Raw genomic sequence first — 24,903 nt, 5'->3', positions numbered from 1 at the left:
CATTATACTGCATCTGCATTTGCCCACTCACTCAGCTTGTCCAAATCACACTGAAACATCTCTGCATCTTCCTCACCTCTCACCCTCCCACCCAGCGTGTGTCATCTGCAAATAATTTGGAGACATTACATTCAGTTCCCTCATCTAAATCATTTATATATATTGTGAATAGCTGGGGTCCTAGCACCAATCCCTGCAGTACCCCACTAGTCACTGCCTGCCATTCGGAAAAAGATCTGTTTATTCCTACTCTTTGTTTCCTGTCTGCCAACCAGTTTTCTATCCTTCACAATACACTACCCCCAATCCCATGCACTTTAATTTTACATGCTAATCTTTTATGTGGGACTTTGTCGAAAGCCTTCTGAACGTTCAAATGAACCATGTCCACTGGCTCCCCCTCATCAACTCTATTAGTTATGTTCTCGAAAAACTCCAGTAGATTTGTCAAGCATGATTTCCCTTTCGTAAATCCATGATGATTGCTAATAATTTCTTCATTCAGTTTTAGTGGAGTTTCCAGCAGTACCGATGATGAAAGGAGATGAAAGACGCAATTTTAAGTATATGTCCAAACTGAGCCTGAATCAGCGCTGCGTACACTGCGCCCGCTCAAAACAGTTAGCAGGAGGGCCAAAGCAATAAAAAGTAACAGCAGCTCCCCAACCCAGGCAGCCTTTAAGCAGTGACTCCATGAGCCAGCCAAGTCAAAAGCCTGCACTAAATGGGGGATGGGGAGAGCATTGGGGGACCCTATCCTTGGCTGATAGCAGAAGGAGGCATTTTGTGTGGCCCGAAGGAGCATTCCCACTCCCCCTGTCCCATCCAAAAGCTTGTGTTTAAAACAGTCTCTGATGATTTTTTTTTAAGGACTGTCGATTACACTGCTCACCACCTAGTGCAAATGTAGCCCTACAATCTGAGCAGGATCCTATCCTGTATTTGGAAGCAGCTTCCAATCTGTTTTGCTCAGGGTTGTGAAGCAACAACTTACAGGCCTGCCTGTATATTATATCAGTGATCCTTCCATATTCAACAGGAAGGGTACCATTTTCAACCAATGGATACCTCATAAAAGGGCCTGCCAGCGACTGAATTCTGAGTTCTGAATTGGGTTGTAATGCTGAGCACAGCTTACAGCTCCAAAGGTCAGTATAGATCTTAACACGTTGCAACTCACTTGCAGTTAAAGATTACATGCAGTGTTATTTACATGTGAGATACCAGTTGTTCGCCACTGGCTTTTTCTGTCTTTTTACATCAATGCGAAAGCTGTTATTCACATCAATTTAATTAGTCTTTTGCAGAATCGTCCCATATTTGCAAGAAGTGCAGTAGCAGAGGGGGAAGAAGTTTTACCCGCTGGCTGCAATGGCGGGTTTTCATGCAATGTTGTTCCATTCGGGCGTGTCCCACCTCACTCATAATGCATTCACGGGAAACAGGCTGGATCGCTGCTCGGATTTACCCGCTCCGCCATGACCTCAGTGCTTCCTTGTTCCGGGCACCATATTTAAAGCATGCCACAGCGCATGCCTACTTCATGCCTACAGACCAGGGCTGCTCCAGGTGATAGATGTGACCCCAAAAGCAAAGAAGATGGTAGTCCCCAAATTTAGTGACACCTTTCTGGAGTGCCTGCTGGACGCAGTGGAAGGCACTGCAATCCCTTACCCCATTCTGACCACAGAAGGTCCACCAGAGTCACCAATGTGGCCGGGAATGCGGTGGCAGCGGTAGTCAGTGTGCCCGAAGCACAGAGGAGGTTAGCCATCCAGTGCAGGAAGAGGATGAATGCTCTCATCCGTTCCGCCAGGGCAAGTCAACCACCTCATCACTCTCAACTCACACACCCACAGGGATCTTACTCTTCATGGGATAACATGACTAATTGTCACACACACCCTCACATCTCCATTAGGCTCATATCTCCTGACAGGGTGGATGTGGAGAGGATGTTGCCTCTTGTGGGAGAATCTAGAACTAGGGGTCACTGTTTAAAAATAAGGGGTCGGCAACACTCTCTCCATCTGTTTTCATGCAGGAGAAGCTGGCTCACAACAGCAGGGAGAGGTCCCAGACCGGGGGTGGAGTAGCCCACATTAGGCCCCTCACTCACTTTGAGGAGCGTGCCATCGCGCTGACTGGTGAAGGCGTGAACCATGCCTGCAGCGACAGTGAGATTGGTGGCGAACACCCACATGAGAATCCTGCACCACATCATCCCTCTCTCAAAGCAAATGTGAATGCTCTCTCTTCTGTTTTTGACTCTGCTGCCATGCATTAATTATCTCTACTTTGGTTCACTGGGAGCTCTGCCAAGCGACCGATGCCCTCAGCCAGCCAGTCCCTCAGCTCCATCCAGGTCCTTTCCTCCAGCCAAGAGGACACAGCCTCCATTGAAGAGCTGGAAATAAGCAGCCTGGAAGACCTGTCATAGCACTTACCCACACCCTCCACCAGTGCAGAGACACACACCTCAGTGGGCCCTAGATCTAGAGAGCATGCTCAGATTCACAATCTGGTGGTCATCGCATGGACATGTGTCCGCAGCAGGAGGAGGCAAAGTCAACTGAGCCCCCGGAACTCGGAGGACTGCTGGGGAAGAAGCATCTGCGAGGTCTGAGTCAGATGACAAGCCTCTGGATTCAGCCTTCCAACTCATCATGGAGAGTCAGCAGAAGGCGCAGGAACATCGCGCAGGGCTGTTGGAAGCCCTCAACAAAGTGGTACAAAGTCAAGTCGGAATGCACCCACCTGCTGTCTGATGTTGGTGCCTACATGTGCAGGTATGGAGGTCTCCATGGGAAGCATGGCAGATGCCATGGAGACGGTGATCCAGGAGAACACAGAGATTCACGCAAACCTGCACTGCATCGCAGTAGCCACGGCTCAGTTCCTGCGTGGCAACCTCCAGGTGCTCCTTAGCCTCAAGGAGTCAGGCCGTTATCTTTGGGCACTCGAAGAGAGGAGGAGCAGCAGCTGGACACCCCTGGGTCCTCCGCTCAGGAACCTGAGGCTGTCTGTTCCCTCTGAGTCCCCTTTTCCTGTGACCCCTGTCACCGCAGAGCGATTAGCTGGCCCACAGGAGGACAGCCAAAGCAAGCCAGGGTGCACAAGGTCTCGGCTCTCCAGAGGACGCATGCTGAAGTCACCAGAGGTAGCAGAGCAAACCATTGCCCAGGCTGTCTCCACCCCTGCCTCGGATGTCAGGGCAGCACCAAGAAGAAGTGGTAAGCCTAGAAAAGTTAAGAAATTCTGATAACAACTGGTTGCATGAGTGAACACATTTTGTCACTTTCACTGAATAATGTGTAATGTTGTCTTTCAGCTTCATTGACAGGCTTTGTGAGTCCTCACACTGCATGCCTCCCCTGCCCACTAGCACTTCAGCTGCACGCAGCCAGACCACAAGTGATTGTGGAGGGAGAAATGTATGTGTGGCGGGGCCTTTTGGAGCCTCATGCAAGCACCCTCCCACGCATGCGGAGCCTTCATCAAATACACCCATCTCGCGGTCCTGAGCATCTTCAATGCATTTTCAGTTGTCCATCTGAGCTGACCTGCATCTCTACCCACCCACTGATTTCACTCCCTTGCAGCACCTGTGCCCGACCAACACAAGGGCTCTGCTCACTTTTGGTTTCGACAGCCATGGTCATAGTCAGACTTTTGCTAGCTCCCCTGTCCTTTCCATCCCCCAGTCACCCGTGTCCTTAACCCATCATTGCTGAACCCCCGGCATCACCTTCCACTTCCCACTGTCACCTACCAACCCAAACTCTTGTCTTTCCAGGATGTCCAGGTGAACGTGCACATTCCCCACCTTCCTGAGAATCCCACCCCCATCCACATTGAACCTTCCCAACCTCCTCCTTCCCATTCCCAAGGTCGGTGTCTGCCTCTGAGTCCCCACAAACCACCCTCACCACCCTTCACCATTCCCTTCTACCATGTCCACCCTCAGTTCACTCCCTAGGAGGCAGGCATTGACTCCACAGACCCCTCCTTGCACGTTCACCCGGACATCCCCCACCCCTTGCTCCTTCCTCTACCCTTGTCCTTCCTCCCCCTGGACTCCTTCTCTCCCTCCAAACTCCTTTCCCCCTCTGAGCTCCCTCCTCCCCCAGACACCTTCCTCCCTCCCAGGCACCCTCTTTCCCTGGACTCCCCCCACCGAACTCCTTCCCCCCCAAACTCGCTCCTGCCTCCCTGGACATCTTCCTCCCTGAGGACTCCTTCCTCCCTCCGAACTCCTTCCCTTACACCTTCCTCCCCGCTCCCAACCTCACCACCTCACCCCTCCTGACAACTTTGTTCCCCCCAGCCTAACTCCCTGCCCCTCCCCCGGCACACCTTCCTCTCCAAGTAACACCTAGAACTTCCACTCCCACCCCTCAGCCCCACAGGTACACCTTCTTCTCCCACTCACAGCTGGACTTTCCTCTAACCCCGATCCTCCACCCCCCCGGCACCCCCCCCTTGCCGATCATCCCTAGCAGCCCATGGCCAAGAGTTTGATCTTCTGAAGCAGAGAAGCAGACCCGAGACATCAACGGAGACCTCCCACCTTCCGTGAGCTGCTTTGCAGTGGAGCCATGTCCATGAGAATCCACCCAGCATGCAATGCACATGTTCCTTCAGGGCCCGGTAGCTGTAGGACTCCAGCATCTGCTCCTCGGATTCTGCAAATTGAGCCAAGGCCCTAATGGTAAGTCCTGACTTCTGCACATCACACTTGCCCAGATGTGTTCTGGGCTAGCGCGTTTTCCCAACGGCGTAACAGTAAATCTGGCGTGGGGGGGACAATTCCCATTGCACCTTACCTTGCATCCCATTAGCAGATTGCAAAGTGGGTTCAACCGTCCTCCAGTGGAATTCGCGGTCCGCCATGGCAGACACCATCGGATGATCCCACTGTGCTTTCACACCAGCATGAAACCGATTTTTGGCCTTCTCGCCATATTGTCCCCCACCCACCTGCCAGGATGCCCGACGCCAACGGGGCCAGAAAATTCCGGCCAATGCTATGGGTAATTTATGGTTTACAAAGCCGCATGTTCGTGTTGCTAATTTTAACATAGTGACAATGCCACCAAGGGAGTAGCCAGGTTTTTAAAATCAAAAACAGGGTGGGTTCAGTAGTTTCCAAATTAAATCTGGCCTCTGATGTTTAATAACCCACATATGCCTGAGGATGCTACTTTTTAGGTCCGCAGCATTGTTTTCTAGTCATTTTCCAGGATCTCAAAACTGTAGAAAGCTTCACCTCCTTCCCTCTTACACCTGGCAGAGTTTTTAAAACACAAATTTAGTGTCTTCTAAAGAGTGCTTCTTGATTTATCCTCAGTCTTACTTTTCCAACCTTGTTATGGCCCCTTCTGTAGACTTTGGCCTTAGCCTCTGTTTCCATATAAAAAAAGACAGGAGAAATGCACAGTCTACTGTGAGGAGTTACAGTGCAGTTTATTGCTGACAGGCTTATAATGTAATTTTTTTTTCTTTAATTAGCCAGCTAACATTCTAATGGTGCATCCAGAAAGGGACGATATTAAGATCTGTGATTTTGGATTTGCACAAGTATTCTCACCAGTCCTGCCACAGTTTAGCAAGTATGGCTGCCCGGAGTTTGTGGCCCCTGAGATTGTTTCACAGGATCCGATTTCAACCGCCACTGATATATGGTAAGGCACTGGAGTGGTCGAAAATCGAGAAAGCGAATGTAGAGGCTCGCTGTTTCAGACATCTTAGGTTCTGGGTTAAAAACAAAAAACTGGGGATGCTGGAAATTCAAAACAATAACAGAATTATCTGGAAAAACTCAGCAGGTCTGGCAGCATCGGCGGAGAAGAACAAAGATGACGTTTCGAGTCCTCATGACTCTTCAACAGAACTGAATAAAAATAGGAGAGGGGTGAAATATAAGCTGGTTTAAGGTGGGGGGAGAGAAGTGGGGGGAGGGGGTGGTTGTAGGGACAAGCAAGCAGTGATAGGAGCAGATAATCAAAAGATGTCACAGACAAAAGAACAAAGAGGTGTTGAAGGTGATGATATCTAAACGAATGTGCTAATTAAGAATGGATGGCAGGACACGCAAGGTACAGCTCTAGAGGGGGTGGGGTGAAATAAGACTAACGGGCATAAAAGGTATAGATTTAAAAATAATGGAAGGTGGGAAAAGAAAAATCTATATAAATTATTGGAAAAAACAAAAAGGAGGGGGAAGAAACGGAAAGGGGATGGGGATAGAGGAGGAAGTTCAAGATCTAAAGTTGTTGAATTCAATATTCAGTCCGGAACGCTGTAAAGTGCCCTAGTCGGAAGATGAGGTGCTGTTCCTCCAGTTTGCGTTGAGTTTCACTGGAACAATGCAGCAAACCAAGGACAGACATGTGGGCAAGAGAGCAGGGTGGAGTGTTAAAATGGCAAGCGACAGGGAGGTCTGGGTCATTCTTGCGGACAGACTGAAGGTGTTCTGCAAAGCGGTCGCCCAGTTTGCGTCTGGTCTCTCCAATGTAGAGGAGACCACATTGGGAGCAACGAATGCAGTAGACTAAGTTGGGGGAAATGGAAGTGAAATGAAACAAAAGGAGTGTTTGGGCCCTTGGACGGTGAGGAGAGAGGAAGTAAAAAGGCAGGTGTTGCATCTTTTGCATATGCATGGGGAGGTGCCATAGGTGGAGGTTGAGGAGTAGGGGGTGATGGAGGAGTGGACCAGGGTATCCCGGAGGGAACGATCCCTACGGAATGCCGCCGGGTGGGGGGTGAAGAGAAGATGTGTTTGGTGGTGGCATCATGCTGGAGTTGGCGGAAATGGCGGAGGATGATCCTTTGAATGCGGAGGCTGGTGGGTTGATAAGTGAGGACAAGGGTGACCCTATCATGTTTCTGGGAGGGAGGAGAAGGTGTGAGGGTGGATGCGCGGGAGATGAGCCGGACACAGTTGAGGGCCCTGTCAACGACCGTAAGTGGAAAACCTCGGTTAAGGAAGAAGGAGGACATGTCAGAGGAACTGTTTTTGAAGGTAACATCATCAGAACAGATGCGACGGAGGCGAAGGAACTGAGAGAATGGGATGGAGTCCTTACAGGAAGTGGGGTGTGAGGAGCTGTAGTCGAGGTAGCTGTGTTGTTTTTACATAAAGGACAACTCTTCTTTATAATTATGGATAACAGTACTACAGCTGAGCTAGGTGAGCAATTCATAACAGAAAAAGTCTAAATTCAGCCCCGGACTTGGACAGAATTATTTAATCTCAGCCTGAACAGTAGTAAGAGTACAGTTGACCTCAGCCCATTAAGTGAAAGGGAAAATATCAGCTAAAGCTTACTACACACTGATGCCATTCTGGAAAGTGTAAGCATTGTATAGGCTAACCGTGATGCCAATTCTTTAGGAATAATTATTGATAGTCTGTCTGAGTTCACACTTCAAGAATGATAGTGGCTGAGATTTCAGAAGGCTGCCAAATCTGTTCATATATTCATCAATTTCCTCGAGAGGAAGGGTGATTAGCTGGAAAAAGCAATAGTTATTAATAGGATGAAAAACACCAAGCTGGCTGTACTGCTTGCATCTGAAGACAAAGAGATTAGAAATTATATGTTGCTTGTTTTATGTTGTAATCTTTCTATTCAGAACTATGCTAAGGATTTTTTAATGGTAAAAAGATTATTACTTGCTCATTTTTAAAGTTTTCCTTTCTTCTTATATAGGGCTGTTGGTGTTATCACATTTTTATGGTAAGTAAGATTACCTTTGTGCAATTTTGAATCTTGCATATTTAATTTTCAAATTGTGAATTTTTTGGTAATTTATGGGGAGAATTTCTGCTTCACTTGCTCCAGCACTGGGACCCTCTCTTGGGAAATCTGTCACATCTAGCTCTTAATTTTCTATCCATTTATTTTAATGGCACATAAATCATTGGCTGGGGGGAATGTCCTGTGGAGGAGTGAAGCAGAAGTCTCTTTTCTTTTGTTCAGCAATAATATTGCATGTGCTGAGGATCCAGTGTCAGCATCAAGTACTTGTAGTTCAAGTGCAGCATAGACCAAATACCTCTTTCTGTCCTTAAATAATCTGCTTACTCCCCAACTTCATCCCCTGGCTGAATTTTCTGTTTTGTACGTTCTGTTTCATACAGGGATCAATGTTGGAGCCTCAGCTTTCTACAATTTATATAAATGACTTGGATGAGGTGTCTGAATGTATGGTTATTAAATTTGCTGATGACACAAAGATAGGGAGGAAAGTAAGTGGTGAAGAAACATAGAAAATAGGAGCAGGAGTACGCGGATAGGAGGCGACAAAGGGATATAAACAGGTTTGGTGAGTGGGAAAAGACCTGGCAAATGGAATATAATGTGGGAAAATGTGAAATTGTCCATTTTGGCAAGAAAATTTAAGAAGTATATTATCTAAATGGTGAGAGATTGCAAAGTTCTGAGATTCAGAGGGATCGGAGTGTTCTAGTGCGTGAATCGCAAAAGGCTAGTAATATACAGGTACATCAAGTAATTAGGAAAGCTAATGGAATGTTATCGCTTATTGAGAGGGGAATTGAATATAAAAGTAGGGAGGTTATGCTTCAGTTGTACAGGCTACTGGTGAGATCACATCTGGAATACTGTGTACAGTATTGGTCTCCTTATTTAAGGAAGGATGTTACTGCATTGGAAGCAGTTCAGAGGTTTACTAGACTAATACCAGGAATGGGCAGCTTGTCTTATGAGGAAAGGTTGGATAGGATAGACTTGTATCCACTGGAGTTTAGAAGAATAAGAGGCAACTTGATTGAAACCTTTAAGATCCTGAGGGGTCTTGACAGCGTGGATGCAAAAAGGATGTCTCCTCTTGTGCTAAATTTGCTGATGACACAAAGATAGCAAAGTAAGTTGTGAAGAGGATATAAGGAAGCTACAAAGGGGCATAGACAGGTTACGTTCATGTCCAAATGCAGCAAGACCTGGATAATATCCAGGCTTGGGCTGAAAGTGGCAAGTAGCATTCACGCCTCACAAGTATCAGGCAATGACTATCTCCAACAAGAGAGATTTCAACCATCACCCTTTGATGTTCAATGGCATTACCATCACTGAATCCCCCACTATCAACATCCTGGGGGGGTTACCATTGACCAGAAACTGAACTGGATTAGCCATATAAATACTGTGGCTACAAGAGCAGGTCAGAGGCTAGGAACCGTGCGATGAGTAACCCATCTCCTGTCTCCTCAAAGCCTGTCCACCATCTACAATGCACAAGTCTGGAGTGTGATGGAATACTCCCCACTTGCCTGGATGAGTGCAGCTCTCACAACACTCAAGAAGCTTGTCCAGGACAAAGCGGCCCGCTTGATTGGCACCACATCCACAAACATTCACTCCATCCAACACCAACGCACAGTAGCAGCAGTGTGTACCATCTACAAGATGCATTGCAGCAGTTCACCAAGGCTCCTTCGACAGCACCTTCCAAACCTATGACCACTACCATCTATAAGGACAAGAGCAACAGATATATGGGAACACCACCACCTGAAAGTTCCCCTCCAAGTCACTCACCATACTGACTTGGAAATATATCGCCCGTTTCTTCACTGTCGCTGGGTCAAAATCCAGGAACTCCCTTCCTTACAGCACCATGGGTGTATCTACACCACATGGACTTCAGCGGTTCAAGAAGGCAGCTCACCACCACCATCTCAAGGGCAATTAGAGATGGGCAATAAATGCTGGCCCAGCCAGCAAAGCCCACATCCCATGAATTTTTTAAAAAAGTGAATGGGCAAAGACCTGGTAAATGGAGTATAATGTGGGAAAGTGTGAAATTGTCTATTTTGGCAGGAAGATTAAAAAAGAAGCATATTATCTAAATGGTTAGAGATTGCAGAGTTCTGAGATTCAAAGGTATCTGAGTGTGCCAATGCATGAATTGCAAAAGGCTAGTAGTATGCAGATGCATCAGGTCATTCGGAAAGCTGATAGAATGTTATCATTTATTACAAGGGGAATACATCTGTCATTGGGAAAATGTTGGAGTCTATTATAAAGGATGTAACAGTAGAGCATTTAAAAACACATAACATAATCAAGCAGAGTCACCATGGCTTCACGAAGGGGAAATCATGCCTGAGAAATTTTTTAGAATTCTTTGAGGAGGTAGCAAGCAGATAAAGGAGAACCTGTAGATGTATTATATTTGGATTTCTAAAAGGCATTCGATAAGGTACTGCACATAAGGCTACTTAACAAGAAAAGAGCCCATGGTGTTGGGGGTAGTATATTAGCATGGATAGAGGATAGGCTAAGTAATAGAAAACAGAAAGTTGGGATAGAGGGTGCAGGTTCAGGATGGCAACCTGTAACTAGTGGAGTGCCACAGGGATCAGTGCTGTGGCCACACTTATTTATAATTTATGTTAATGAGAAAAATTTTCCCCCTGTCATGGGGAGGAAGTGCGGGAATGGGCGCAGGTGGGCACACCTCCGAGCGGCACCCCCAATCGGGGGCGCGCCGCCATTTTATGTGGATGAGCATGCGCACGAAAGAGAGCACTGATCTCCCTGAGCCTTCAGGAAGATCAGCTCCAAATTAAAATTTGCAATACAAATGATAGAAGAATTTCCCTGACAAGTCCCCTTATGTGACACTGTCACATGAGTTGGGACATGTCCATAAATTTAACTGAAACCTTTAATAAAAATTTAGATAGCCTCATGAAACCCCATCCCACCCGTGGATGAGGTTTCATGCTTTTTCTGAAGCCCGCTAGGGCTCCTGGCCTGCCCGCCAACCTAAAGGTTGAACGGGCAGATCCATTAATGATTTTAATTAGATTTTCAATGGCCTCAATAGGCCATTGACAGGTTGGCAGGCATACAGTTGACTTGGCTGCACCTCCGCCGACCTGAAAATGGTAATGACGCGGGGTGACGTCAGGAGTTCCACCCGACATCATCCTGCATCATTTTACGTGTCGGTGCGCAGGCCCGCATCCGCTCGCTGACTGGAAGATCCTGCCCAATGACTTGGATGAGGGAAGTGAGTGCACGATTGCCAAGTTTGCAGATGACACAAAAATAGATGGGAAGGCAAGTGGCTAGGGTGACACAAATGTCTACAGAGAGATATAGACAGGTTAAGTGAGTGGGTAAAAACTTGGCAGATGAAATATAATATGGGAAAATGTGAGGTTATGCAGGAAGAATAGAGGAGCTGAATATAATTAAGAGAAAGACTGCAGAAAGCTGCAGCACAGAGGGATTTGGGGGTCCTCGTGCATGAATCACAAAAAGCTAGCGTACAAGTTCAGCAGGTAATTACAGAATCACACAGTGCAGAAGAGGCCTTTGGTCCCATCGAGTCTGCACCGACACGTGAGAAACACCTGACCTACCTACCTAATCCCATTTACCAGTATTTGGCCCATATCCTTGAATGTTATGACGTGCCAAGTCCAAGTGCTCATCCAGGTACTTTTTAAAGGATGTGAGGCAACCCGCCTCCACCACCCTCCCAGGCAGCACATTCCAAACCGTCACCACCCTCTGGGTAAAAAAGCTTTTCCTCACATCCCCCCTAAACCTCCTGCCCCTCACCTTGAACTTATGCCCCCTTGTGACTGACCCTTCAACTAAGCTGCTCCCTATCCACCCTGTCCATGCCCCTCATAATCTTGTACACCTCGATCAGGTCACCCCTCAGTCTTCTCTGCTCCAATGAAAACAACCCAAGTCTATCCAACCTCTCTTCATAACTTAAATGTTTCATCCATCCCAGGCAACATCCTGGTGAATCTCCTCTGCACCCCCTCCAGTGCAATCACATCCTTCCTATAATGTGGCAACCAGAACTGCACACAGTACTCCAGCTGTGGTCTCACCAAGGTTCTATACAACTCCAACATGACCTCCCTACTTTTGTAATCTATGTCTCGATTGATAAAGGCAAGTGTCCCATATGCCTTTTTCACCACCCCACTAACATGCCCCTCTGCCTTCAGAGATCAATGGACACACATGCCAAGGTCTCTTTGTTCCTCAGCAATTCTTAGTGCCATGTCGTTCATTGAATATTTCCTTGTCAAATTACTCTTTCCAAAGTGTATCACCTCGCACTTCTCCGCGTTAAATTCCATCTGCCACTTATCTGCCCTTTTGACCATCCCGTCTATATCTTCCTGTAGCCCAAGACACTCAGCCTGACTAATAACCACCCGGCCAATCTTTGTGTCATCCATAAAGTTATTAATCCTACCCCCCACTTAGTCATCTATGTTGTTTATATAATGACAAATAATAGGGGACCCAGCACAGATCTCTGTGGTATGCCACTGGACACTGGCTTCCAGTCACTAAAGCATCCTTCTGTCATCACCTTCTGACTCCTACAACTAAGCCAATTTTGAATCCATCTTATCAAATTACCCTGTATCCCATGTGCATTTGCCTTTATAAGTCTCCCACGTGGGACCTTGTCAAAGGATTTGCTGAATTCCATATAAACTACATCAAGTACCCTACCCTCATTTACACACCTGGTCACCTCCTCAAAAAATTCAATCAAATTTGTTGGGCATGACCTCCCTCTGACAAAGCCATGCTGACTATCCCTAATCAAACTTTGCCTCTCCAAGTGGAGATAGATTCTCTCATTCAGAATTTTCTCCAATAATCTCCCTACCACTGACGTAAAATTCACTGGCCTATAGTTCCCTGGTTTATCTCTAATATGGAAGGCAAATGGAATGTTGGCCTTTATTTCAAAGGGAATGGAGTATAAAAATAGAGGACTCTTGCTAAAACTATACAAGGCGCTAGTTAGCCCACACCTAGAATACTGTGAACAGTGTTGGTCCCCTTTTCGAAGGAAAGGTATACTGGCATTGGAGGTAGACAAGAGAGGGCTCACTAGGTTGATCCTGGTTATGGAAGGATTTTCTTAAGAGGAGAGGTTGAGTAGGTTGGGCCTGTACTCATTGAAGTTTAGAAGAATGAGAGGCAACCTTATTGAAACTCTTTGTGTCATCCTCACCACTTGCCTTTCCATCTATTTTTGTGTCATCTTGGCAATAGTGCACTCTCTTTCTTCATCCAGGTCATTAATATAAATTGTAAATAAGTGTGGCCCCAGCACTGATCCCTGTGGCACTCCACTAGTTACAGGTTGCCATCCTGAAAATGTCCCCTATCCCAACTTTTATCGAAACATATAAGATTCATAGGGGGCTTGACAGGGTAGATGTTGGGAGGTTGTTTCCCCTTGTGGTAGAATCTAGGATAAGAGGGCATAATCTCAGAGTAAGGGGTCACCTATTTAAGACCGAGATGAGGAGGAATTTCTTCTCTCAGATGGTAGTGAATCTGTGGAATTCTTTACCGCAGAGGGCTGTAGAGGCTGGGTCGTTAAGTATAATCAAGGCTGAGATAGACAGATTTTTAATCAGTAAGGGAATCAAGGGTTATGGGAAAAGGCAGTAAAGTGGAGTTGAGGATTATCAGATCAGCCATGATCTCATTGAATGGCGGAGCAGACGCGATGGGCCAAATGGCCTACTTCTGCACCTACGTCTTATGGTTTTATGGGAGAATCTAGAACTAGGGGTCTTTGTTGGGCAATACCTTGACCAATCATGGTCAAGCTGTCTGATTTAAATTTCAAACAATGCTTGGCAGTTAATTGTCAGTCACCATCAGTGGTGCATTCTCCAAGGCAATGCCACTTGCCAACCAATCAGCACACTCTTACGTACAGTATGAATTGTTGTTTTCCCCTCATATTGGTATTCTTGCGAGTGTCATGATGACTCCAAGACGGAAAGCTTAGACATGTCTCTTTTTTCAGCAATACTCAAGTTCTGTACTACCAAATAACAATTAAAAATAGGGGGTTGCCCATTTAAGACAGAGATGAGGAGAATTTCTTTCTCTCAGGGGGTAGTCAGTCTTTGGAACTCCCTTCCGCAAATGCAATAGAAGCAGAGTCTTTGAATAGTTTTAAGGCAGAGATAGATAGATTCTTGATAAGCAAGGGGACGAAAGATTATTGGGGGTAGGCGGGAATGTAGAGTTGAGGTTATAATCAGATCAGCCATAATCTTACTGAATGGCGGAGCAGGCTCGAGAGGCCAAGGGCCTACTCCTGCTCCTAATTTGTATGTTCCTATGTAAGATTATTAATTTGTAGCAAACCACACTGAATGTACCCAATGGGAATTGGACTGATGATTCCTAAAATCACAGAAATACTACAATTTTCATTGATAGTAGAAAAACAAACGGGAAATGAGAATACTCAACATAGGTCACCATTGAAACCTCCCTCCTCAAGGTCTCCACACAGGCAGTATATATGTGTTCTTGCAAGTAAGTGATCCACTCAGCCAGATCACTATCGAAGTCGTGAGACAAAATTTTGTCCCATTATTTTTAAATATCCTGACTCTTTATGATGATATGAGCAGAGTGGCCCATTAGCAATACCATTCCTATAAAGAAATTCCACAGATCAGAATATTTGCTATTTATGGATTCCAATCAGGAGTTTTGACATCTAAATTGATCATTTCACTGCTGCATGTTCACTTTATGTCTGAAAGTAACATTCAAGAAGTAGTGGTGTTGTGGTGCAGTGTTAATGTCTCTACGTCTGGGCCAGAAGCTCTGGGTTCAAGTCCCACGGAAGAATTTATTGTCCATCGAAGGACCATTCATGATATGGTTCAACGGGCTGATAATCAGCCTGGGAATCCTTCCACCATGCTCCTGCTGTTCCCAAAAGGGAAAATAGTGTGCATGAAGCTATGCTGTGAGCTCTCCCAATCTCCTGCTTTAACTTTGACAGGAGATCATCAGAGGCCCTAGAGAAATGATTCAAGCAGCCATTTCTGTGGAAGTTATGCAGTGGAAACCCCGACAGAAATTCTACCCCATGTTATCTGCCATACACTTCATCCTTGACTCACTACACTTAGTAACTCACTGCACCTTCACCTTTTGGCTGTGTGAAGATCAAAGGATGCTTAAGCCTCATTTTTGTAGACACCACCAACTTCTATTATGCTACTTGTATAAAGGATATTTCAACATTTTACAATTTAAAATTTCTTTCCTTTTGCGTTTGAGCAATGCAATATATTCAAAATAAGTTAGACACTGCTGGGGCTTGCTTCTGAGTTAACTTAATATAGTATTAGGATGTTCGGGACTTTAAGTGTAATGTTGTACTGGAGAAACAGTACCGCCCGCATTATGATGTAGAGGTAGTAGTGAGTCTGTTGGAAGTCAGTATGAAGATAGCACCTAGTGAGGGCTGTATCCTGTATATGTGTATGTAGTTATGTGTTACTAATAAACAGTTATTGTTCAACCATACAAGCCTCTAGACATCTTTATGAGACAACATAAAAACTTAACTCAGCAGAAGGTTTTCAATCATTTGTACCTGCAACAATTGTAAACCCATGAGTAGTTGAGGTTGGAAAAAAATCTAATATTAATAGTTAATATAGGGAATGATGTTAATAACGAAAAATTGTGGAGTTCCGACCAGATTCAAATTTTAACCTTAGGTTGTTCAGCATTACAAATATCTGAATGTTATTTTGTGTTTGTAGAACTAGAAGTAGGATACTCATGGGCTTGTCCACACATTGTGAATTAATTGCATTTCAGGAGTTCACTACCTTGCTGCCTAATTTACCTATTTGTGGTTCATTAAAGTTTGACAGGTAGTTCTCCATTTGCTGGTGAAAATGACAGAGCTACGTTGCTGAATGTGAAAGAAGGATCGTTCTCATTGGATGAGCGTGATCAGGATTGTATAAGCAAGGATGCTCAAAATTTCATTACGAGAATAATTAGAATAATTCCACAGTGAGTTTAAATGGATGTGTTTAATCAAAGCTACAAAACTGGCAAGGATTGTTGCTATGTCTGAAAGTATTAATTCACCGTAGCTTTCCTATTTAAATGTGATTTTTTTTTAAATGTGCATACTGTAAATATTAGTGAATAGAAAGTTAGCCGCTTGCTTTAACTTTTTACATTTTAATTAGAAAGGGAAAGAGTACCAATTTATTTTTCTCCAATTACTGTGATTTTCTTTATCCATTTGTTTGGTTTATTATTCTATGCTAACCTATTAAGATCACCTGGGATAATATGATTGACTAAATTTTTGCAAGACTTTGCCTCCTTGGCAGAGTCTCAAATTCTTTAGGCATGAACCCAAAAGCCATGCATAGGACCTTGCATGCCCAATTCCTAGTGCATTTGGGGAAGGGGTTGCATAGTGGTATTGTCGCTGGACTAGTATTCCAGAAGACCCAGGGTAATTCTTTGGGGATCTGGGTTCAAATCCCACCATGGTAGTTGGTGAAATTTGAATTCAATAAAAACTTGGAATTAAAAGAAGTCTAATGATGACCACGAAAACATTGCCAATTGTCATAAAACCCATCTGGTTCACTAATGTTCTATAGGGAAGGAGATCTGCTGCCCTTGCCTGGTCTAGCCTACATATAACTCCAAACCCTCAGCGATGTGGTTGACTCTTAAATGCTCCCTGAACAGGGAAATTAGGGATGGGCAATAAATGCTGGCATTTAGCCAGCAACACCCACAAATTTAAAAAAATCAAATTTTAGTTCTTTTAAAGCCAACCAAATAAACTAAATTAACAAAATGAGGGTTAAAAAATAAAACGCAGCCCCTAAGTTAGGGTCACTGCAAAACCAAAGACAAAATTTAAAGGAAACTTGCAACATCAAACCAAAATGTGATAAAGCACCCCAACCCCTGTGGTGCCCGCCGGGCATGGAAGGCCTCGACGGTGCCGGCAGACACCGCGTGCACCCTCTCCAGGGACACCCAGCCGTGAAAGTAGCCACGGAAGAGGGGCAAACAGTCGTGTGGGACAACCCCCTCGATCGCTCACTGTCTGGACCTGTTAATGGCTAACTTGGCCAAGACCAGGAGCAGGTTCATGAGGAGATCCTCCTCCTTCCCAGCCCCCCTCCACACCGGGTGCCCGTAGATCAGGAGCGTGGGGCTGAAGTGCAAACAAAACAGTAATAAAAGGTTTTTTAAATAACTGAAAAGGGAGTGAGCCTACAACACCCTATATAAACGTGGTCCGTGGACTCCACAAGACGGCAAAAAGGGCAGGTGTTTTGGGAGTCCGTGAACCGACACATTCTATGATTGTAGGGGACTGCTGCATGCAACACCCTCCACTCCAGGTCCCCGATGGAAAGCTGGAGGACAGTCCATAGAGGGCCTCCTAACAGGGACCTCTGCCACCAGACGGCAACAAGGCATGCCAGGGTGTGTCCAGGCGGCGGGCGAGGGCAAGGAAGTGAAAGGTGTGCAGCAGCAGTCCATACAGAAAGCTCCTCCGCGCCGTGCTAAATGACACGGAGGACATTTCCGCGAGACGGCTCACACTGCGGGGCACCGGCGCCCAAGGGAGGGTTCAGGGCTTGGGGCCAATGTGGAATTCCATCCAAACAGAGGAACGCTCAGACGGAAGACCACCGTACACCTCGAGACCCAGTATAATGTCAGGGCCGAGCACGACCATCCTAAGGTCTTGAATGGAATTGGTCGCAAGCTGGACGCCCACGGACACACGACGCGCCAACTCCTGTGGAAGCATCCAGCCCACTCCTCCACCACCCAGCACGTCCCCGATCCTGGTCACCCCGGCAGCCACAGCCCTCCTCTCTGCCAGCCACTGAAAAGGACGGAGGGGCGGATCCCTGAGCAGCGGCTCTCTGACGATAGCTGCTGCTCCTGACGGGGGAGAGCTGCGTCACAAGGTGACCATGTTCCAGACTTTGATCATGCCCTGGTAAAAGACGGGCAATGCCTGCAAGGAGCAACGAAGGCCCCTCAGGTCTATCAACAGGACCTGCACATCATAATTCAGGCCGTGCGCCTGGCGGAAGAAATACGTCGCCAGGGCACACCATCTCAGAGAAGGCTCAATGTAAAGGTATCACTGCAGGGCCTGAAGGCAGAAAGTTGCCACCTGGGTGCGTAGGCACACCAGCACCTGACCACCCTCCCTAAAATCAAATTTTACACACTGGTATCCTATCACCAATTAATGAGACCATATTGCAGTCATTTTAAAATATAAATCCTGTATAAGACTGTGAGGCTGGGAACTATATGGCATCCAGGCTACAACTAGGACAGAAGCCTGTCCCATACTTTTATTAGGGAAGGGAGCCAAGGCAGAGTTAGATTGAGTTAATTGATAGAGTTAAGTTACAGATCTAATTGAATGATGGAACAGATTCAAGGTACTTAATGATAGACCCCTGTTCCTCTCTTCCTAAGTGGGTTCAGCTGAGTACTTGTGAGCTTCGCTACTGAAGAAGATTGCTGTAAGGGATGAGATGGGGAGGATTTTTTAAATTTCCTGCAAAAACAGACACCAGGTTGGTGAGCATTAACAGCCATCTGAACCATCTGAAGTCGGCACCGAGAGCCCTGGAGAATTTTTCACTTTAAGCACTGTGCACAGGGAGCCATGGGCAGCAAACAGGTTATGGCTTCATTGCAGACTGTCTGCCATGGGAGAGCAAGGATCAACACTGATCCCTCTGGCAGGTCAGCAACTCCTGCTCCTCCTTGACCCATTCAACAAAAGAAAAGAATAAAGTGGCCTGGCACAAAATTCAGCATGCCTACTTCCTGAGCCACAAAGGCAAGTAGAGCCACAGACTAGGGCAGTTCAACTCATTTTTGCCAGGGTTGTGAAATTAGGGCTGATACCTTTTTTTCCTGAGAATTACCGTGAATATTTGATATTAGAGGGAACAGTGCATCTACTGTAATAGCATTGTTAAGTATTGAAACTAATCTGTCAGTGGCAGCCAGCGAAAAAGCAAACATCACAAACTAGAAATCCTCAATAGCTTTGTTTTCTAATGGCAATTAGCAAGAAAAACATGCCCCAAGAACCCAGGTGGCTTAGGTGTGAGCACAGCATATTTTGATCTCAATATTAAGTCAGTTGGGACAATAGTCACAATAATTAAAAGGTGAGAAATATAAAATGTGTAGTTTTAAAAAAGCCACTGAGGTAAATTTCTTTCCTAATTTGTTATTGGGGCTTTAATTGGTCTCCATAGATGTTATCTTCTTTAATTAAATGAAATTAAAATTTAAAACTACAGATGATCAGTAAGAACCCTATGTTTCATATAGGTTTCACCATTGGTGGCCTTGCTTTTAGGTGACTTGCCCCTAAATTCTGGAATTCCCTCTCTAAACCTCTCCACCTCTCTCTCTCCTTTAGATCCTCTATGGCCAAGCTTTTGGTCGCCTGCCTCCAAAGTGGCTTGGTGTCAAATTCATTTCATAACATCCCTGTGAAGCTCCTTGAAATGTTTTACTATAGTGAAGGCACTACTTAACAGCAAGTTGTTTCTGCCAGCTTCAATGAAAAACACAGCTACTAGAAATTTGCAAATGTCAGTCAATCTCTGCTGCAGACTTCTAGCACTTTCTGATTTCAAAACAAATGAGGGGACTTGCTGTGAGTGGGAAGGGGAACAAGAAGTCCGTGTTTCTCTCTGTTATGGAGTATTACAATTAAAATATATAAATATTCCAATGAGCTTGAGGAAAATCATTAATTTACAAAATATATTTCATTTCTAGCAATGTGTATTGCAGTTACAGTTATTTATTGATGTATAGTTACTTCAGTATTGTAACTTGTATAAGAGCTACTCAATTTCCATCCTTTAGGGAAAGGCCAACTGCATCTGTATGTTTGAAAGAACAGTGGTTTCAGGTATGTCATTTGCTTTCACAATATAAACTAAAATAACCAAGTACCAACTCTGCCTTTCTGCTTAGCGATAATGCAGCTACACTTCTTTTGTGGGAATAAAAGAAAAATGTAATAAAGAATAGCCGTTAGTAAATTTTGTGTGTTCTTTTATTTTCTGTGCTTTTTTACATATTTTTCTTTGGTTTTTGCTGAAGCATTGATGGAACAATTACTGAACCTAAAGGCAACTTATTCTGACAATAGCAGCATGTTATTTAGCATAAAGATTTTAAGAACACAGAAATGTTTCAAGGAGGCATTCAAAACTGGTAAATGCTGTTACTTTTCCAAAACAGTGATGAATAGAGAAATTTTAAACAATTGTGGTGGTGCAGGGCGCCTGTAGGAAATGAAATAAAAACTCAAAATTGTCATTGCTTTGATGACAAAAAATCTTTACATTAAGAGATTGAAAAATTCACATGCTATGGCACAGAAACAGGCTATTTGGCCTCTCTTTTCTCCACATGATCCACCTAAGTTAATTCCACTTTCTGGTTGCTCCACCATCCTTTAACATTACTCTTTTTACATGCAGCTACCTACTTATCCTTTTGAAAATACTTATCAGTATTGAACAGCACTGCTTCAACAACGATTTATGGAAGAGCATTCTATATTCAAAGTACCCTCTCTGTAAAGAAGTGTTTCTTTAAAAGTGCTGTTTGGCAGAGTTCCAGGATTTTGACCCAGCAACAGTGAAGGAATGGTGATATAGTTCCATGTCAAGATGGTATGCTACTTGGATTGAAACTTGCAGGTGGTGACATTCCCATGCATCTGCTGCCCTTGTCCTTCTAAAGGTCACGGATTGGAAGGTGCTGTCGGAGGAGCCTTGGTGAATTGCTGCAATGCATCTTGTAGATGGTACACACTGCTGCTACTGTGCATCTGTGGTGGAGGGAGTGCATGTTGGCGGTGATGAATGGGGTGCCAATCAAGCAGGCTGCTTTGTCCTGGATGGTGTCGAGCTTCGTGAGTGTTGATGGAGCTACACACATCCAGGCAAGTGGAGAGTATTCCATCACATTCTTGACTTGTTCCTTGTAGATGGGGAACAGGCTTTGGGGAGTCCTGAGGTAAATTACTTGCCTCAGAATTCCCAGGCTCTGACATGTTCTTGTAGCCACAGTATTTATATGGCTGTCTGGTTGAGCTTCTGGTCAATTGTAACTTGCAGGATGTTGATAGTGAGGGATTCAGCGATGGTAATGCCATTGAATGTCACAAAGAGATAGTTGGATTCCCTCTTGTTGGAAATGGCCTTTGCCTGGTACTTATGCGACGTGAATGTTATTTGCCACTTATCAGCCCAAGCTTAAATGTTGTCCATGTCTTGCTGCATATGGGCATGGATTGCTTCAATGTCTGAGGAGTTGCAAATGGTGCTGAACATTGTGCAATCATCAACGGACATCCCACTTCTGACCTGATGAAGTAGCTGAAGATGGTTGGGCCCAGGACATCACCCTAAGGAACTCCTGCAGTGATGTCCTGGGACTGAGATGATTGACTTCCAACAACCACAGCTGTCTTCCTTTGTGCTAGGTCTGATTCCAACCAGTGGAGGTTTTGCCCCTGATTCCCATTGACTCCAGTTTTGATAGGGCTCTTTGATGCCATACTCAGTCAAATGCTGCCTTGATGTCAAGGCAGTCACTCTTACCTCACCTCTGGAGTTCAGCTTTTTCGTCCATGTTTAAACTAAGGGTGTAATGCCCCAAACTAAGCATCAGTAAGCAGGTTGTTTCTGAGTAAGAGCCGCTTGATAGCACTGTTGATGACCTTTTCCATGGCCTGAATCTTCTGATCAGCATGTGGGAGCAGACCCCAGTCGCCAACACGTAAAATGACACACAATGACGTAGGGCATGCGCCCCAATGTCACCATGCATCATTCCGATCTTCAGTTTGGCGGGCGCGCACTGGAGTCAGCTGCGGGTCCACCGAACTGTCAAAGGCCTAGTAAGGCCATTTTAAAACCACTTGAATCAATTAACAGGGCTTAAGATTGGCGGGCAGACAAAGAGCCCAGGCGGCCTTTGCATTTATCATGAAACCTCATCCACAGGCAGGATGAGGTTTCATGAAGGGCTTATAAATTTAGTAAAAAATTTTATTAAAATTGATTGACATGTCCCAGCTCATGTGACACTGTCACATGAGGGGACATGCCCGAATAATTTTTTTTCCTTTATTTAAATTTTCCATAAGCCAAATAATCTCCCTGAGGCAACCATGCGAACGTAACAGCAGATAGCAAGACCACCCATAACTAAAAGAAAATGCACAACAAATACAAGATCTCTCCACGTCAAAAATGCCCAGAGGCCATACGATAAAAATAAATTCAAATATACTGCTTCTTTCGCTCAACCTCAGCCTTTTTTCCATTTTCCATCTGTTCCTTTCCCCAATTTTCTCCAATTCCCATTCCACATCATCCACTTCCTCTAGAGATTGAGATTGAAAACTGAGCAACTGCAGCCTGAGTTTTGGTTGGAGGAGTGGCAAAGGCCTAGTTGTAGCCTCTCTAATTAGTCTAAATCTATCAGTCTGCATTTTGCTTTCCCAGGATGTTTTAAGGGCTGTTAGTCAAATCAAAAATCAGTTTTGTGCACAAACATGCAGAATGGAAAAATTGGCAGGGGTTAAACAGATAAAGGAGAAAAACTTTGCCTAGAAAGTGCTAAAATAAATTACTAGAGAAGGCATTGAAGCAGACATTGTGTAAACTGTCTCAGGAGATTCAGTGAGAGACATATTGAAGGATATTGAGAGAAGGGAATTAGTGTATTTGATTTATGATAAAGGAACAGGCTTGCTGGGCCAAATATCCTTTTCCAGTTCTTACAATTCTCACAACATCAAGGAACTATTCGTGTAATAGATATACATGTGTATATTTGTACTGTTAGGAAACAGAAGCTTAAGTAACTCAAACTTCTTTTCCAGGAAAAGCAGAAACTCCAGGAATCTTGCATGATTAACACAAGAAGATTGAAATTCTTTATATCAAGAAGCAAGTGGCAGGTAAGAAGACAATTGTTGTCTTACAGTGAGCCTTTGTAAGAACCATCTACAAAATCTTCCTCTAACAGGCATGTTTGACAGTCCTGACTCAATTGAAGGAGGGCATAACTTTAGCCATTATACTTCCTTTTTGTTTCATTCACTTAGGGTTGCCATCTTTAAGCAAGCCGAAAACCACCCAGTATGGTAGGACAGAGGCGGACAGCAGGTGGATTTATCTTTAGTGTAGATGGCTGGTTTTCTAATCATAGAATAATATAAGTTACAGCAAAAAAGGAGGCCAATCAGTCCACAAGGACTGTGCTGGTTCTACGTCTGCACGTGAAGTTTTCTATACTTATTGTCTTTACTTGAGTTGCTGCTTGTGGTAAAGCATTCCATGTTCTAATAAATAATGTGTCAAAAAAAAAAATTCTCTCACATTCCCATTTGTTGTTCCATTAATACGGGAGATTTGCGGGCTCTACCAACTTGACCCAGGAAACAGAGGCCCAGAAGGTTGGATTTTTGTTTCAGGGTGCGGGCTGGATTAGAAGTTGGGCCCACTGCCCTGAAACAAATAGAGGCAAACTGAGTGGAAGGCCTGCTAATGTGCTCCAGCACTGTGTTGAAGTTATTAAAAAACATGATTAAAACAAAAACAATCCTGACCCCTCACCCCCTCAGTCCCCCACACACACTCCCCATTTCCTATCCATGCCAACCTGTGTCACCCTATGCCCCTCGATCCACCCCCATGGTTTGTCATACCTCCCATGGCCCTCCCCCACACAGACTCCCATGGCCCTCATACCCTCCATGCCTTCTATGCCCTCTATCCACACCCATGGCCCCTCATACTCCCTATGCCACCCTATGACCCTCTACCCACCATGGTCCCTATAACCCCTATGCCAATCCATATGACCCACTCATCCTCATGGCTCTTTATAGCCCCTGTGCCAATTCATGTGCCCTTACTCCTCCATGCCAATTCACCTGGTATCCACCATGGGCCAACTTCAGGAACCATGCTGACATAAAATAATTTGTGTGTCTGTTGATGATGTCTCTACTTAAAAAATACTCTCACTGAAAAAAAATTCAACATATTGCAATTCCTTCAACTAATCTCTTATGAAAACAAACATTCTTATTCTATAACCACTTGGAGCTATCAGTCAAACTGCTCACTTAACAGGTACCCCACTATGACAATGTCAGGTTTCAGACACCTACTTCACCAAAATCACACATGAGTGGAGGCAGCTGCTGATTTATGTGGGCAGTTGCCTCTGTGAAGCTCAGATGTGTGATTTATAACTCCATTGCCAACCCCCCACCCAGCTAAAATGGTGGAGCCTCTTCATCAGTGACAAAATTGAGGCCACAGTATTTGAACTGTAGTGGCCACAAATTGGGTATAGGCCATCCCACTGCTAAACTAGTTTGCTTTGTGTTCATTTTAGATTCAACCTATCACAATTTCTACCCTTGTGTCTAGAAGCAATTAGAAAAGCAAAATCTGTGGGCATGCCTAACCAGAACATTGAAACATTTGGGCACAGTTCAGTAGAGGTTATGCCAAGGATTTATGATGTACTGATCAGAGACCACAGTTTGAGTATTGTGATCATTTGGCATGCTGTATACTATTTTAAAAGGGAAAGTGTATAAAGAAAAGGAGCAAGAATGATCCAAGTCTAAAGGGGATGAGTTGTGTGGAAATATTAGAGAAATTTAAGCTGTACAGTCTCAATAGCTTTAATCAAATTATTAAATATTAAACTATGTAAATAAGATGCATCCAGAATATTACGTCAAGTTGAGTTATCCCAGTGAAATTAGAAGACCTAAATTCAAATTAATAAAATATAAATTTAAAACAGCTGTTAGAAAAATGCATTTTTGCATAGAATAAACGTATGATGGCTGATTAGTGAGTTTGTGTCCTGGTTTGGAATTCATTCTCCAGCAGCATACATTGCAATATGCCATCCATTATGACATTTTCCTGCAATGTCAGCCTTACCCCAT

General features: G+C 44.7%; 1 protein-coding gene across 1 annotated transcript in view; it reads left to right on the top strand.

The window, feature by feature from the left end:
- Positions 1–4,988: 4,988 nt before the first annotated feature.
- The window catches only part of LOC121275978, an 83,543-nt gene continuing 63,628 nt past the window's right edge, over positions 4,989–24,903 (top strand). Inside the window, exons 1-5 of the mRNA XM_041183922.1 lie at positions 4,989–5,033; positions 5,512–5,684; positions 7,716–7,742; positions 19,770–19,815; positions 22,810–22,887. Coding sequence (XP_041039856.1) covers positions 4,989–5,033; positions 5,512–5,684; positions 7,716–7,742; positions 19,770–19,815; positions 22,810–22,887 — 369 coding nt within the window. The remainder of the gene's footprint in view (positions 5,034–5,511; positions 5,685–7,715; positions 7,743–19,769; positions 19,816–22,809; positions 22,888–24,903) is intronic.

This window comes from Carcharodon carcharias, chromosome 3 (genome assembly GCF_017639515.1).
Source record: "Carcharodon carcharias isolate sCarCar2 chromosome 3, sCarCar2.pri, whole genome shotgun sequence".
Classification (NCBI taxonomy): domain Eukaryota; kingdom Metazoa; phylum Chordata; class Chondrichthyes; order Lamniformes; family Lamnidae; genus Carcharodon; species Carcharodon carcharias.
This window is presented reverse-complemented; position numbering and strand designations above follow the sequence as displayed.